Here is a 14,058-nt window from a genome sequence, read left to right on the forward strand (position 1 = left end):
AGAGACAGAGAGAGAGAGGGAGACTTACATTTAATTAATCTGTATTTTAAACAGAGCATTTTAAGACTTCAGTGTAGAGAAGGCTCGGTTCAGGTTGTGCACCTCAGCATAGATGAAGTGGCATATTCCAGCACAGACTGTGAATCTTTTTACTTCCATTTCACAAAAAAATGTGAACCACTTCTTTCCATGGGGCCTAGGATGTATATAGGCAATTATGCTACTGATGGCATCTACTGATTCATACCACCTACAACTCTGGTTTCCTATAAAGTCAGCTGGAAGAACTAACTATGGTGCTTACAGCATCTACAAACACTACCACTGCAACCCGATACGAACAATTATTCAGTTTCTTTATTMTTCTCTGTGTACGTACTCAATGTAATTTAGATGGGCATCTGCCCAGTAGAGCTTGTCATTGGTGTAATCTATGGTGAGTCCATTGGGCCATTCTAACTTGGTAGAAATAATCACCGTCTTGTCTTTGCCATCCATGCCCACTCTTCCAATATAGGCTCGATCTGCCCAATCTGTCCAGTAAATCTGTCTGTTCAAATGAATGTTTATAGTTAGAACTGTGCTAAAAATATGCTTAAATAAATATTAGAAGACATATCTTGAATATAGGGTTTTCTGCAGTAAAACTAAAGCAAGGACTGAGGAAGATGAGAAAAAGGTTAATATATTTGTATGTTACTTTAACTACTAGAGCAGACAAGCAGTTGTGTGTGATCACAATCATTTTCAAAGAATGCAACTGGCAGATGCAATGTCTATCAAACTACACACATTTCTATCAACCTTTTTAATTTTGCCATCAAAATTCCTTGTCCACATGGGACCAAATTCCACTTTCAATGGTATCTGAAAGCCCTGCATATATACCTATGAAAGACAAGCTGCTATTTTTCCTAAGTTACAGCTAAGATCTAAGGCCACACAAATCTAAGTGCAGACAGCCAAAATTTTCTTCAGATTTTCAGAGTCATCAGAAGACTAGTCATAAAAGGAAGAAAAAGTGCTCTTGAAATGTCATACCCATATTTTGGATGAACAACAATTGCTCTGGGGTACTGAAAGCAGAAAGTGTTGTTGGCATCCACACACCGATCCACCAGTTTTTTCCGGAATCTTCCATCAAGTTCAGCAACATAGAGACTATCTTTGTAGGCATCCACCCAGTAGAGTTTTCTGAAATGTGTTAAATTTATAYACTCCTATTTATTTGGTTTATTTTATTTCAGAGCTTTTTTCTCCTAGAAGCAATGTATCCACCATAAAGAACAGGCATACTGTTCTGACACCTCTTCTAGACCACTCTCCAGTTTGCCCTTTTCACTCCTGCTCTTCCTGCAGCCATAGTCATTGGTGCCAAATTCAAACTTGCAGTTGCTCAGCAGAGTAATAATGTGCCATTTGCCCATAAATTACTGAGCCTCCCTCTCTTCCCTCCCTCTCCTATCAGCAATGGCAAGCAAAGAGGAAGTGGAAAGCAGACCTGCAGAGCAGTGGATCATGACCAGGGCTGCAAAGTATTGGAGAGAAATACCATCTCTTCCATGCTGTCTCCTCCCATCAGATCAAACAGGTAAAACAGTTGCCAGGTTCTCCTTTGAAAGTTGCTAACTATTGAAATTTGATAGCCTAATTTAAGCTTCACCTAGAATTTTCTAGCACTCCTATTACTTTGCCTAGAATTATCCACAGCTGGAATCAAAGAAAACATTCAAAAATCCCCTGAAAGATACAGTCTCTGCCTACACTGCCCTGACCCGTGCCCTTCCCACCAGGGAGGAGTGGAAAAGTTGCCTCCCCCAACCTGCAGCTTCTGTCATCCTCCAGGCCTCCCCCTGTACTGAAAGTGACTGGAACAATTCATCTACTGTCACACACAGATGGAAGCGTCTGTGTTTCAGTTTGTGCCCGTTGCCTTGCGCCCTGTGGCTCGGCACCACTGAAGAGTCTGGTCCCATCCTCTCGACACCCTCCCTTCAGATACTTGTGCACATTGATAAGATCTCCTCTCAGCCTTCTCTTCTCCAGGCTAAACAGGCCAAGCTCTCTCAGCCTTTCCTCATAAGARAGATGCTCCAGTCCCCTAATCATCTTTGTAGCCCTTCGCTGGACTTGCTCCAGTAGTGCCACATCCCTCTTGTACTGGGGAGCCCAGAACTGGACACAGTACTCCAGTTATATCATATATCATATGATATGATATATGTCATATATCTTCCTTCAGCCTCTCTGAAACACCTAACAAAACCTGATTGAAGACATAACTGATGGGAGCTGAATTAATTCAGCACCTGTATTAACAGTGGAGCAGTAGGACCACTTGGACTAAAAATACCTTTTCCTTTCTCACATCTCCATGAATTGCAAATTATTTGGGAATGCTAGCAACATTAATTAGACAAAGGGGTTCAAAAATAAAAACAACTCTATATTCACATATTCATATACAGACACTCTCATATACAGTCCAAATGTGACTTTTTGAGCCAATCTCATTATTTGGAGAGTCTAATTCATGGTATTTGAACTTTTCATGTTGACAGTAATGCACTCAGAGAAAAAAAAGAGCAAATCCTTAGGAAATACCGCCAAGAACACTCTCAGAAAGGGCACTACATAAGGACAGAATCTCTGTGGGAATAAATCAAGCTACCTTATGACACACAGCAGGCAATTAAAAAATGACCAAAATGCAAAGTGCTTTCCAATCACCTAACCCTTATACTGCCCTCCTTACAGCAAGTAAGCTTAGAGCAGTTACAGGTACTTTTTTCAAGAGCAAAAGAAAGATACTCTTCATATTGGTACAGAAGCTAAATTCCATAACTGTTAATTGTTACTAGCTTCACTAGAATCTAGTTACATGGTGTAGCATATTATTTACATACAAAATGAGCTGTGAACCCCAACCCCGGCTAGTGCTAGCATAAGAAGAAAGAGACTAAGCTCCGAATCCCTACCCCATCGCCACATGCAATCCTCTCACCAGCCTGCTTGGCTAGTCCCGTTCAATGACAGTTTCCTAACAAGTCTCTCCCAGGAGTCATATGCACAACATTATCATTGGTGAGACGGTAATTCAGATATAAGCTCAGTATAATAGATATGAGAGCATTAAAACCAGAAGTTTTAGATAATGCAGTAGAAGCTGATAAACTTTTCCAAAGTAGTTCTATACTACTGTATTCACAATCCAAAGATATTCTAGTGCTCTTCCGGAGTTTCATATGAAGGGGGAGAAAGACCCTAAGATAAATTCCCTCATACATCATTTTCTTAGTAGACCAGAAGGACAGAAAAAGTATTTTCTTACCTGCCAATCCAGTCGACAGCGATACCTTCCCCGTTGGGCACATCATCACTTATCACTGTCTCCTTATTTGTTCCATTTAGGAACATTCGTTCAATGACCTTCCTCCCCACATCAATCCAGTACAACCTTTTTTCCACCCTGTCAAAGTCCAGTGCCACCACATTTCTCAGTCCTTGCAAAATGAGAGAGTAAGACTGGCCATCTGTTGTGAGATTTCTCAGATAGTAACGATTGCTAAAAATAAGGTATGGGGAGATATTACTATTTTGTCGGCAACTTTTTCCATCAGGCTCCCGGATATAGCCTGGGGCACACTTACAGATGTAGGAGCCAGCTGTGTTCTCACAAATCTGGCTACATACTGATGGAGTTTCATTACACTCATCTATATCATCACAAGTCCGTTTATCAGACATAAGTTTGTATCCAGGATGGCAAGAACAGTAGAAACTTGTCTGAGTGTCTGTGCAGTCATGATCACACCTACTGATTGAAGGGTCACTGCATTCATTTACACCTGGGGAAGGAAAAGGAATTCTGTTTAAGGAACTGGCTTACTGAGAAAATAGTGCAGTGATTATCCAGTGTATTTTCTCTCCCTCTCCCTCCCTCCCTCCGAAAATTCTGAATATGAATCTGGGCTGGATGTTACAGAGGAGCAAGGAAAAGAATGTCAACCAATATAAATTATTCCAGCTCCTTTGAGGTCTAACACCAAACTCACCAAGTGCAAAATATACACTTATGAAAATGGTACATTTTGTAAATGTAAGGGCAATATATAACAATGTATAAACTATATTTACATTTTATATAATTAACTTGTTTTCATGGCTTGTTAAAATAGTATATAATTAATATGATTTAATTAAAAAATTAATATGATTTAACTAAAATGAAAGATTAGATATATACATTTCTTATAATCCTAAAGACACCTTGGACAGAGAATGTATCATTGTAATTAAACAATTGTCTTAAGAGCTCATTTTTAAAAAGCTGCCTAAGCATTTTAAATGGAATAAGACCATCCAAATAAATCTACACATACCACATCCTTTTTCATCACTATTATCTAAGCAATCATCCAACTGATTGCAGACTTTAACCATTTCAATGCAGTTTCCATTGTCACATTTAAAATGACGGGGAGAGCAAGTTGCTTCTGGTGTACTACAGAGATGTTCCAGCTCATCAGATTCATCACCACAGTCATTATCCCCATCACAGATGTAGGCCTTGAAAATGCAGCGCCCATTCTGACAGGTAAACTGGTGCTGCTGACATGCTTCATAGATGCACCCCCTTTCATCACTGCTGTCACCACAGTCATTCCGTCTGTCACATCTGAAGAATAATGAATACTTTGTTCAATTTTAAGAAGACAGTCACTATAGGGCAGACTGATACACTCACTATCCTGATTTCCAAAGGAACTCAGATATTATTGGCTCCAATGGGACAGACTTTCAAAAATCAGACCCATATTATACACAGTCTGCTCTTGTGAATTCTGCTCCTATTTCCTTTATCCATTACTGAAAAGAAACCTAATGTATTTGCGCAATCAATCAGAAAAACTGATCAGAATCACCTCAAAAGATAGTACTGGGCCCACAAAAAAGTATTAGAAGCCAATGATGAGCACACAGGATATTAACAAACAAAAAGCGTTTTCAAGTTAAAATTCACCCAGGAATGTAGAACAGACAAATAATTTAACTATCATATGCAAACCTATTTAACAACTAATTAGTGCAAAAAAAATAAGTTGAATTAGTTTCTTCACTTTAGGCAAATTTTGAAGATTTTCTGCAGTGGTTTAAGTATTTACAAACCTGTATGTGTTTCGGATACACAAGCCATTATTACAAGTGAACTCGTTTTCTGTACAAGATCTTCGTGTGCAGTTCTGGTGTTCATCAAAAGCATCACTGCAGTCAGCATCGCCGTCACAGACCCATGCCCGAGGAATGCACCTCCTGAGCGGGGGCCGATTATTGGCACACGTGAACTCTGCTGCTGTGCAGTTGCGGTTTGCTGAAACAAGGCACGTTTGCTGAGTCAGCGAGTTGTACTCCATGTACATAACACCTCCCCCCACCCCCGCCGCCCAGCCTTAATAGCATGCATATGCTCTGCTCCACATGCAGAAACAGATACCACTGTACTCTCTCATATACAAAAGTCATACTCATTCCCGTTAATATTCAGCCAGGTATTGCTCTTCATGGGGGTTGTCTGTGAGCCAAAACACTTTAGGAGTCCTTGGGTAATGCTGGGGCATGCAGAGTTCTGGATCCTGCTGGATTCTCAGCAGAAGCTTTCCATGTGCCAGGCCAGATTTTCTGGCAGCTGAACAGAAATTAGCCCTAGGTTGTCCAATCACCACTTTCTTTGAAGTATTTTGTGCACCAGGGAGCAAACAGAGGGAGCACCACTGAACTGAAATAGGACAAAAGACTTCAAGTGTATCCAACCACTGTTAAAGGAATCAAGGAGCAAGATCAGGCTTCCTGGACCTTCTTTCCTTTGTTCACCCTCTGAACAGCCATGCTCTTTTTGCTCACTAACACATAAAGACACTATGTCAAAACCATGTGGATATTAATATGCACAAAAGGTAGTGTGTGATGATCAGTGAACTTCAGACTGCTGAAGGTGCTTTTGTTGCCCAGATTATACAAACAAATCAGGTTATTTACATCTCCATTCCAACTCATCAATTCAAAGAYGAGCACTCACAAAATTAGAACTTTTTTTTTTTAAACAGCAAAATGTAAAATTTTAGTTCACTATAATGAAGCTGAAGGTATAGGAAGAGTGTACCTCATGCTTAATGTGCACCTTTATGGATAGAAAATTTGTCAGAGGTTTTAGAGAAAATGCCTGCAGGTTGAACGCAGAAGATGAAGTATCTATTTGGATTAGACACCTACCGCAATTGTGTCTTTGATCCTCATCACTCATATCCCCACAGTCATTATCGCCATCACAGATCCACGTTGCTGGGATACATCTGCCATTATCACACCTGAACTGATCGCTTGAACAAGTCCACACTTGGGGCACTTAAAAATGAACACAATAACTCTGCTTGTTAAACTAACTTGCACTGCCATGATAATCTACTGAGGAAGATTATTTTAGGGAGAAGCTTAGGATACTGAAATGTAGAATAGAAGCTTATATGTAAGAGACTAAATGAAATATTATGTGCTGAGATAAGGAGAACAGCTCCTGTTAATAGCCCAGAGTCTCCCTCCAGGTCAACTATACTAACAGTCACTACAAATACTGTACTGTTTGGATTATCAGGCTGTCAATCTTGTTATACTTCAGAAGTAGCTTGCTCAAGAAACCTGAGACCAGAAAACCAAAATAAGAAGACAGGATTAAAGCTAACATGAATACAACAGTCAATAAATACATAACGACCCTGATTTAACTATTATTTATGAACTGAGGATCTAAAGTTGATGTAAGCTGCAAGACATCTTCTTAAGCTAAAGGTGCAACTCCAGTAATGTGCAGTGAGCTATCAGCCCTGCTTAAATCATAGAAAAAACTGTTTTGTCTTGTGTTATGCCAATTTTTACAGGGAGGATAATGACTATGTCATAGTATCAATTCCCAGTGATTTCAGTTAGCCTGTTTTCTCTCTCCATGGAAATTACTCTACTTCTCGCTTCTTTCCTCCTTCCCCTGCTTATTACTCTCAGCTTCTGTTGTGTGTACAGGATCTGCTTACTGTAATCCTGTGATTTCCCATCTTGTACTATGTTAAACATGTCCCTCCACATCCTACGCCCCTTTTTTCCTAAATGCAATATTCACACCCACTTCCTGCACAGCATGACATCTGGTTTCACCTCCAAAACAGTACCACAATACTTGCTACCTCTCATCATTTGATTCACCACCATTACAGTTTTTAAAAGACACAGGAGGTTTTACATCAAGAGTAATCAATTGTGGCAGTTAAGAGGATTCATATTCCACACAGAACCTGTAGTAAAATTACTGACTCAGATACTCAGTGACTCAGATTATTTAAAGCCACTGAATAAACTGCTGAAAATACTTAGTTTCCATCTACAATGGATCCAAGCTTTTGCCTACAAAAGAAACTACTGATTTCCCATAGCCCATTTTGTTCTTCAGTATATACATCTTTTGAGCGTACACTTACCACAAGAGGCAGGTTCATCAGAGCCATCAGCACAGTCTGTTCTTTGATCRCAGTACCAATGAGCAGGAATACAACGTCCCGATGTACAACGAAACTCACTATTTGTGCAAGTCAGTGAGACTGGAAGAAAAAACCTATGCATGACTTCTTTCTTTCTGTTACCCTTCCAACTTGTTTTAAGTTGCTTTTGAATCCATGTTACGCAAAAATATTACAGACCCCAAAAAAGAAAGAGAAAAAATTATGCTAGGAAGGATGTCTTTCCATTGTCTATCTGCAAAGAGTTCTTTGTACAAATTAGCTTGACTTTTCTATGCAAGAATGAACCTAATTCTCTCCTTAGATATACGTATCAGCTTATAAGAGGACAGAATTTGCCATGGAAATAAGATTGCACACAGCAATTATAAATATGCTCTACATTTATATTTGAGACTTGTGCACAAGTAACTGAACAGTCTAGTGTCCTCATTTCTCCAGTGCCCTAATCAGGCAGTAGGAGACATCATGCTTAACAAGCAATCAAAATGGGAAAGTAAGGAAGTAACATCTCATGGCAGATACTGCTTTCCTTGTTCTCCCACTCATTCTTCTTGACTTGCAGGTAGGAATCTTTTCTTAACGCCAGTGAAGAACAGACTGTAACACTGAATAGTTCCAGCCAAGCACTGTGCAAATATTTCTTCTGCATTCTGGCAGAGCCCTTTGAACCTGGTATGTATACTGGGCTTGATAATTTCTTCAGTAGTTACTGATATTTTGCTGTACCATGTGATGGTTCCAAGATACCAAAAAGGACCTAGTCTGGCATTTTGATTGCTCTTATATGTGTCATTAATGATGGACAGTAACATGCTTGCTTAGTAAGATCTTTGGGCTTCTTTCATCCCCCATCCTCCCTTTCTCTCACTCGTTCTTTCCCTTCACTTCTCGATTTAAGGATCAGTAATCCCAGTGCTGCTGGGGACTTAAGCTGTGGAAGGGACAAAGCACACCTTTCATGAGCAGCACAAGACTCACTATGTCTGTATATACAGAGACATTTTCTTTGACACATAGAGGTCAATGCACAAAGTGGCCACATTCAGGTACAAAAATTGAACTCATATTGTAGAAAGATTATGGCATAGTTACTTCAAGACAGGTAACTTCAGGAAAATTAGTGCAAGCAAAAATAATCCAGTCAGGCAGTACTAAAAGTAAATCACTGTCTATAAATCTGTTACATTTTACAAATTGATCCAAGACATTTTTACATGGGACAAGCACTACCTAAAAACAAATGTGTGCACTAGTAAGGAATGCTATTTCATAATTAAGGCTGAGAGAAAACTAGATGCTTTCATACAGTAACTAGAAACTACAATGAAAGATGAAACATATGCTACAGTATATATAGCCACATGAAAGAGCTAAAGGAAACTACATTTGAGACTGTATATAACTTCATTGGATCATAGGAAAAAATAACCTAGTTTAAAAGTTCCAGAAAAAGGTAATTCACTATAACGCTTCAGTTTCAATAACCTTATAAAAATATAAAAGGTACAGACCAGAGTAAGCGAAAAGAATAATCCCTCAAATGGCACATAAAAATGCTGCAAAAAATGATGCTCATTTTTATTAGATAAAAGCACAGTTTAGAGAAATGAGAGGTAATAGTACAGTGTATATGCCTTACAAATCCACAGTATTACAAAAGGGTAGATGTTCTCAGAACGCTCAGGGTCATGTTGAAGGCAAGGAGCAGTGGAATAAATGATTGAAGTGCAGGAAGATAACTGAGGGCCTATTAACTTACCACAGTAAGTAGGGCTCTCATCACTCATATCTCCACAGTCATTATCACCATCGCACAAATATGTTCGAGGTATGCAAATGTTCGTGCTTTGACATTTTGTAAAACCAGATTGGCAAGTGCGCTCCGCTTTAAGAAGGAGAAAAAAAAAAGCAAAAATTATTAAGAGCTTCTTTTTTTTAAATACCACTAAGCTGTATCTCATTGAAAGATATATAACACTGTTAAAGAGAGCCCCATCTGTTGGAACTCCAATTACATTTTTTGGTCATATATGCTTCAGGTATCCAACTGCCAAYGATTCATTGTCAGCTGCACCCAAAGGAGACCAAGAGGCTTTAAAATGGCTGAAGTGTATTTAAAACTTCTAGGCCAAGACACCTGCAAAAGTCCTCTTCCCACTGAAAATAATAGCACATTAAAAGCAAAGTAGAATGCTGTGTGTTTTCCTTGCCATTTTCCTCTTCAGTAGTGGATAATCCTGGGTTTCTTTGGAAAATGGAAATTTGAATGAAAATGAAACCCATGAATATATGATGGTAATGAAAATGATACTGAAAATACAAACCATTTTCCTCTCATTTCTGTTCAAATGATATAATGTATTCTTATTGTTCATGCTATATGGAAAAAATTAGGTAATCACTCTTATTGGCAAAAATGCTCACAAAAACATGATTGAAGAAATACATGGCAATACTGGGGGGTGAAGGAATGTAAATTGACATGTATTCACACTGTAATGTCTGCTTTTGCAACGAACTGGTACTGTGTGAATCAGCAGATCAACTATAAATGCCTAATAGAGCAGGAATTCTACAAATTTGGATTTCACTGAGAATAAAAAAAAAGAAGTGAATCACAAGTCATAAATATATTTCAAAAAATCAGTGTGCACACAAAGGTGTAAAAAGCACACTCATCTCTAAATACATTTTCATCACTATTTCTTTAACTCCAGCTATAAATTTTCCATTGAAGGACTTAATACTGGTGGCAAACACATAATTAGCTTAAGTGCATTAGCAATCAATATCGAATTAATTACAGTTTATATTTTTAGGAAAACTAACATATTTCATGTTTTACTGATAACTTTCAGGATGTATAGGGAATATAACTTAAATAAAACAAATATAAACTATGTTTGTAAAATAATCACAGTATTCACTCCTGATGATGAAAATCAGTATAATTAATATAGCATGATACAAAGTTTACAATAAAAATCCAGTGTCAAACTCGAGGCAAATCCTGCAAAAATATAAGCCCTGCATTCAGCTCATCTGAAATAATCCTGTTGAAGTCAATGGGATTACTCACAATACCTAACATTAAGCACTGCATTAGTATTTGTTGGGTCAAGGCAGGCTATTTAAAGTAACAGTCATTACATAAAATTTCACATTACTCAGGAGTATCTTTTAACAATTTAGTCTGCTTCAAAATAATAGAAAACCAAATATGTAATGTAAATGAATAACCTTTTATCCTCTTTACTGATTGTGTCATAATTCTTCACACCCACACACACACCCACACACACACCCCAAAAATTTGCTGCTTCTTTGGTCTAAAGAGTCAGACCCAAATATACAATAGGTAGTTAGGATGAACTTACGGCAATTTCTCTCATCGGATGTGCCGTTATCATAACAGTTGTTTACACCATTGCAGACATACTGAAGAGATATACACCTTCCATTATTGCAAGTAAATTCTGTGTGGGAGTCACAAGTTCGGAACAGGCAGCCAACCTCATCACTGTTGTCTCCACAGTCATTGTAGTGATCACAGCGGTAATGATAGGGTACACATCGCCCATTGCCACAGGTAAAAGCTGTTGGCTGACAAGTATGAAAAGCTGCAGGAGATAAAAAAGAAGAAGAAAATACATGGATAAAATGTAATCTCAGTTCTCTGACAAAGTAGCAAGTAAAATCACAATACTTCTCTTTTTACCTGCCAGGGCAAACACAGCAGCAAAATGGACTGCATGAAAAGTAAAATACACATTTGAATTAAACAAAGTAGAAATTGGGTATACATGATACAAAGTGAAAACTAAAGTTCTTCTAGATTCTAGAACAAATCAGTTGCCATGCAGACCTCATGATGTAAAACAAAGTCTGGGAGCAGGCAAGGGATCGCTTCTGATCTAAAGCCACATGATGCAAGYCCATGATCATAAAGCCATAAAAGCGATACTGAATATAGTATAGGCAGGACAGAAACTACATCACTTTTTTGTGCGTTAAATGCTTACCACACACATTCTCTAGCTCATCACTGCCATCACCACAATTGTTGTCATTGTTGCATTTCCACCGCTCTGAGATACACCGCCCATTAAGGCACGTGAAGAAACCAGAATCACACCTGGTACCATTATCCACAATACAGTGCTTGTTATTATTGGCTAAATACCAACGGCCTTCGGAGGGGCACTGACATTCTGCACCAGCTGGACCTAAATTTATGTTTGACAGTAAGCAACAACAACAAAAAAACGCAAACATATTTAATATTGATGCTTTAGATAGGCTCCTGTRAAACTGTTCACAGCTATAACACTGGGAAATGTACTGAAATTCTTGTAACTTCTGTAAGATCTATCTGCTTAGATAGAAATGTGGCTATTGAGCCAGATTTTTATCTCAGTTAAGCATATGCAAACTCATTAAAATCCAGAAGAGTTATTTCAGAGTCCAACAGAGGAACTGAGATCAGAACTTGGAGTATCTTAATGTTTGCTTGCTGTCCAAATACTTTCTGGGTGGCAGAAAGACAGCATCTGATGCTTTCAAATATCAGAGCTACATCAGGTGAGGCTTTACCCTCAAAATTAAAACTAGATTTTCAAAACTTCCATGCACTGGACTAACTGATCTTCTCAAAATCAATGAGAAATCAAGTTGTTTTCAGGCAAGATAGATTTTTAAAGGCATTTAAGACACTAAAGATGAAAGCAGCCCATGAATGGGATTTTCCAGAGTCAAGGATCCTAACTCCCAGAAACCCACACCACACTAATCAGCCATGGGGCAGGCATGCTTTTTGGGGAAAACTGCATTCTGGTTTCCTGGTCATCTAGATTAATGACCTGTTGCAGCACTTTGGTTCCCTCCTTGCATGTGCACCCAGGTCTTAAGCTACAAAATGGACAATTATTTCTCACCACAGAGACATAAGTTAGAATCCCAGGAAAAGTGTTTTGGTTTAAATTAAGGAAACCTATGATTTTTATTTGTGAAGATTCTCAAACGCAACCTCTGGTATGTTGGCCAAAGTACCATGACCCTGAACTGCAGTCATTTTCATTGTATTATATTAATAAAATAAATATTAAACATTTATATATATATATGTATATATGTTTTAATTAAGACATATTTCAGCTGTGCCCATGTGACTATACACTGTTACRCTATGAGTTCTAATACAGGTAACACGAACTGCTTACAGTCATCAAGCATAATAGCTTACCTGGTGCACAGATGTGACTGCAACCACCATTGAACTGGTTGCAAGGATTGGTACACTGCTGCTGCTTACTGTTTGCCCAAACATGAATATCCATTGGTCTCTGTGGCAGATTCATGATCATTACAATCTGATCTGAACCATCATACTTATTAGCTCGGTAAATGCTTCGTGTGCTCCAGTCTGTCCAATAAATATGCTGATCAAACAACGTCATTGCAAATGGATGCAGAGCAGTGCTAACAATTACCTCACGGTTTGTACCAGTGAGTGTGCATCGTTCAATCTTCTGCCTAAAATAATAAATATATGATCACAACTTTTCCTGTCTTTTAACAGGACTTTTAAAAAGTCTTTTAACTTTTATATAAACAATGCCTAATTAGTCCTGCAACTAGTATCCACCATTTCAGTAATGTGCACCAACGTCAATGTGTAGGGTGTTGTTATCCCACACTTTCCAGTAGTAATACAAAGTAGCAGCTCTGCAATACCGACACCATAATGTACCAATAACGTACTGAAATGTTTGAACAACTACTTTACTGAGAGCTAAAATGAATTCTAAATTTCATAAAAGAGTACACTGTTGAAATGGGTGTGATATTAATGACTTGTTGTACAGGAGAAAACCAACAGACCCATGAAATGGGAAATGTTTTCATCTCATTTTTATCTTCTGCAGACCCACATTCACACAACCAGGAAATACAAGCAAATTCCTGAAATTATAAACACACACTTTCTGCTAGTTCTCTCATATGAATACAGAACGGGAAAAAAAAGAGTTCTAATATACAATATGCACATATATATAATAAATACACATTTCTTCCTAGCTGATCTTCCAGTTCTGATTCTACCTTACAAATAGTATTTGCAATGATAAACAAAACTCCTGGAAACAAGATCTCAAGGATCTCCAGAAATTTAGGTCTCCAACATCAAGTTCTTTGATAGCCATGTTCCTGATTTATGTGGCCCACTCTTTCACTTGTCACAGACCATGCTGCTGACTCAGGACCACCTTGTCACTGGCTGTTCCCTTCAGCCATTTCTACCCTAATGACCACTTCAGGAAAGGTCAGTGTGGGAGCAGAAGATATGCTGATTCTAAGAGACTCAACGTACATTTTTCATGCAAAGATGTTATTTCTGAAAGTTGTTTGTAAGACCACAAATGTTAGACACTCCTTTTACCCCACAGATTCCTATTGGAGGTTGTTCAAAGATTCTTTGCAATGAGGATAACAA

The 14,058-nt window shown here is 38.3% G+C and overlaps 1 protein-coding gene across 1 annotated transcript in view; it reads right to left on the reverse strand.

Annotated features, from left to right (window-relative positions):
- The window catches only part of LRP2 (LDL receptor related protein 2), a 157,999-nt gene that overhangs the window by 35,095 nt on the left and 108,846 nt on the right, over window positions 1-14,058 (reverse strand). The window contains exons 55-65 of the mRNA XM_026084515.1: window positions 12,808-13,097; window positions 11,588-11,791; window positions 10,943-11,185; window positions 9,325-9,450; window positions 7,524-7,643; window positions 6,271-6,402; window positions 5,170-5,371; window positions 4,383-4,678; window positions 3,332-3,848; window positions 1,042-1,194; window positions 380-550 (exon numbers count right to left, since the gene is read on the reverse strand). Of these exons, the coding sequence (XP_025940300.1) occupies window positions 380-550; window positions 1,042-1,194; window positions 3,332-3,848; window positions 4,383-4,678; window positions 5,170-5,371; window positions 6,271-6,402; window positions 7,524-7,643; window positions 9,325-9,450; window positions 10,943-11,185; window positions 11,588-11,791; window positions 12,808-13,097 (2,454 nt within the window). The remainder of the gene's footprint in view (window positions 1-379; window positions 551-1,041; window positions 1,195-3,331; window positions 3,849-4,382; window positions 4,679-5,169; window positions 5,372-6,270; window positions 6,403-7,523; window positions 7,644-9,324; window positions 9,451-10,942; window positions 11,186-11,587; window positions 11,792-12,807; window positions 13,098-14,058) is intronic.

This window comes from Apteryx rowi, unplaced genomic scaffold (genome assembly GCF_003343035.1).
Source record: "Apteryx rowi isolate R43461 unplaced genomic scaffold, aptRow1 scaffold_645, whole genome shotgun sequence".
NCBI classification, from domain to species: domain Eukaryota; kingdom Metazoa; phylum Chordata; class Aves; order Apterygiformes; family Apterygidae; genus Apteryx; species Apteryx rowi.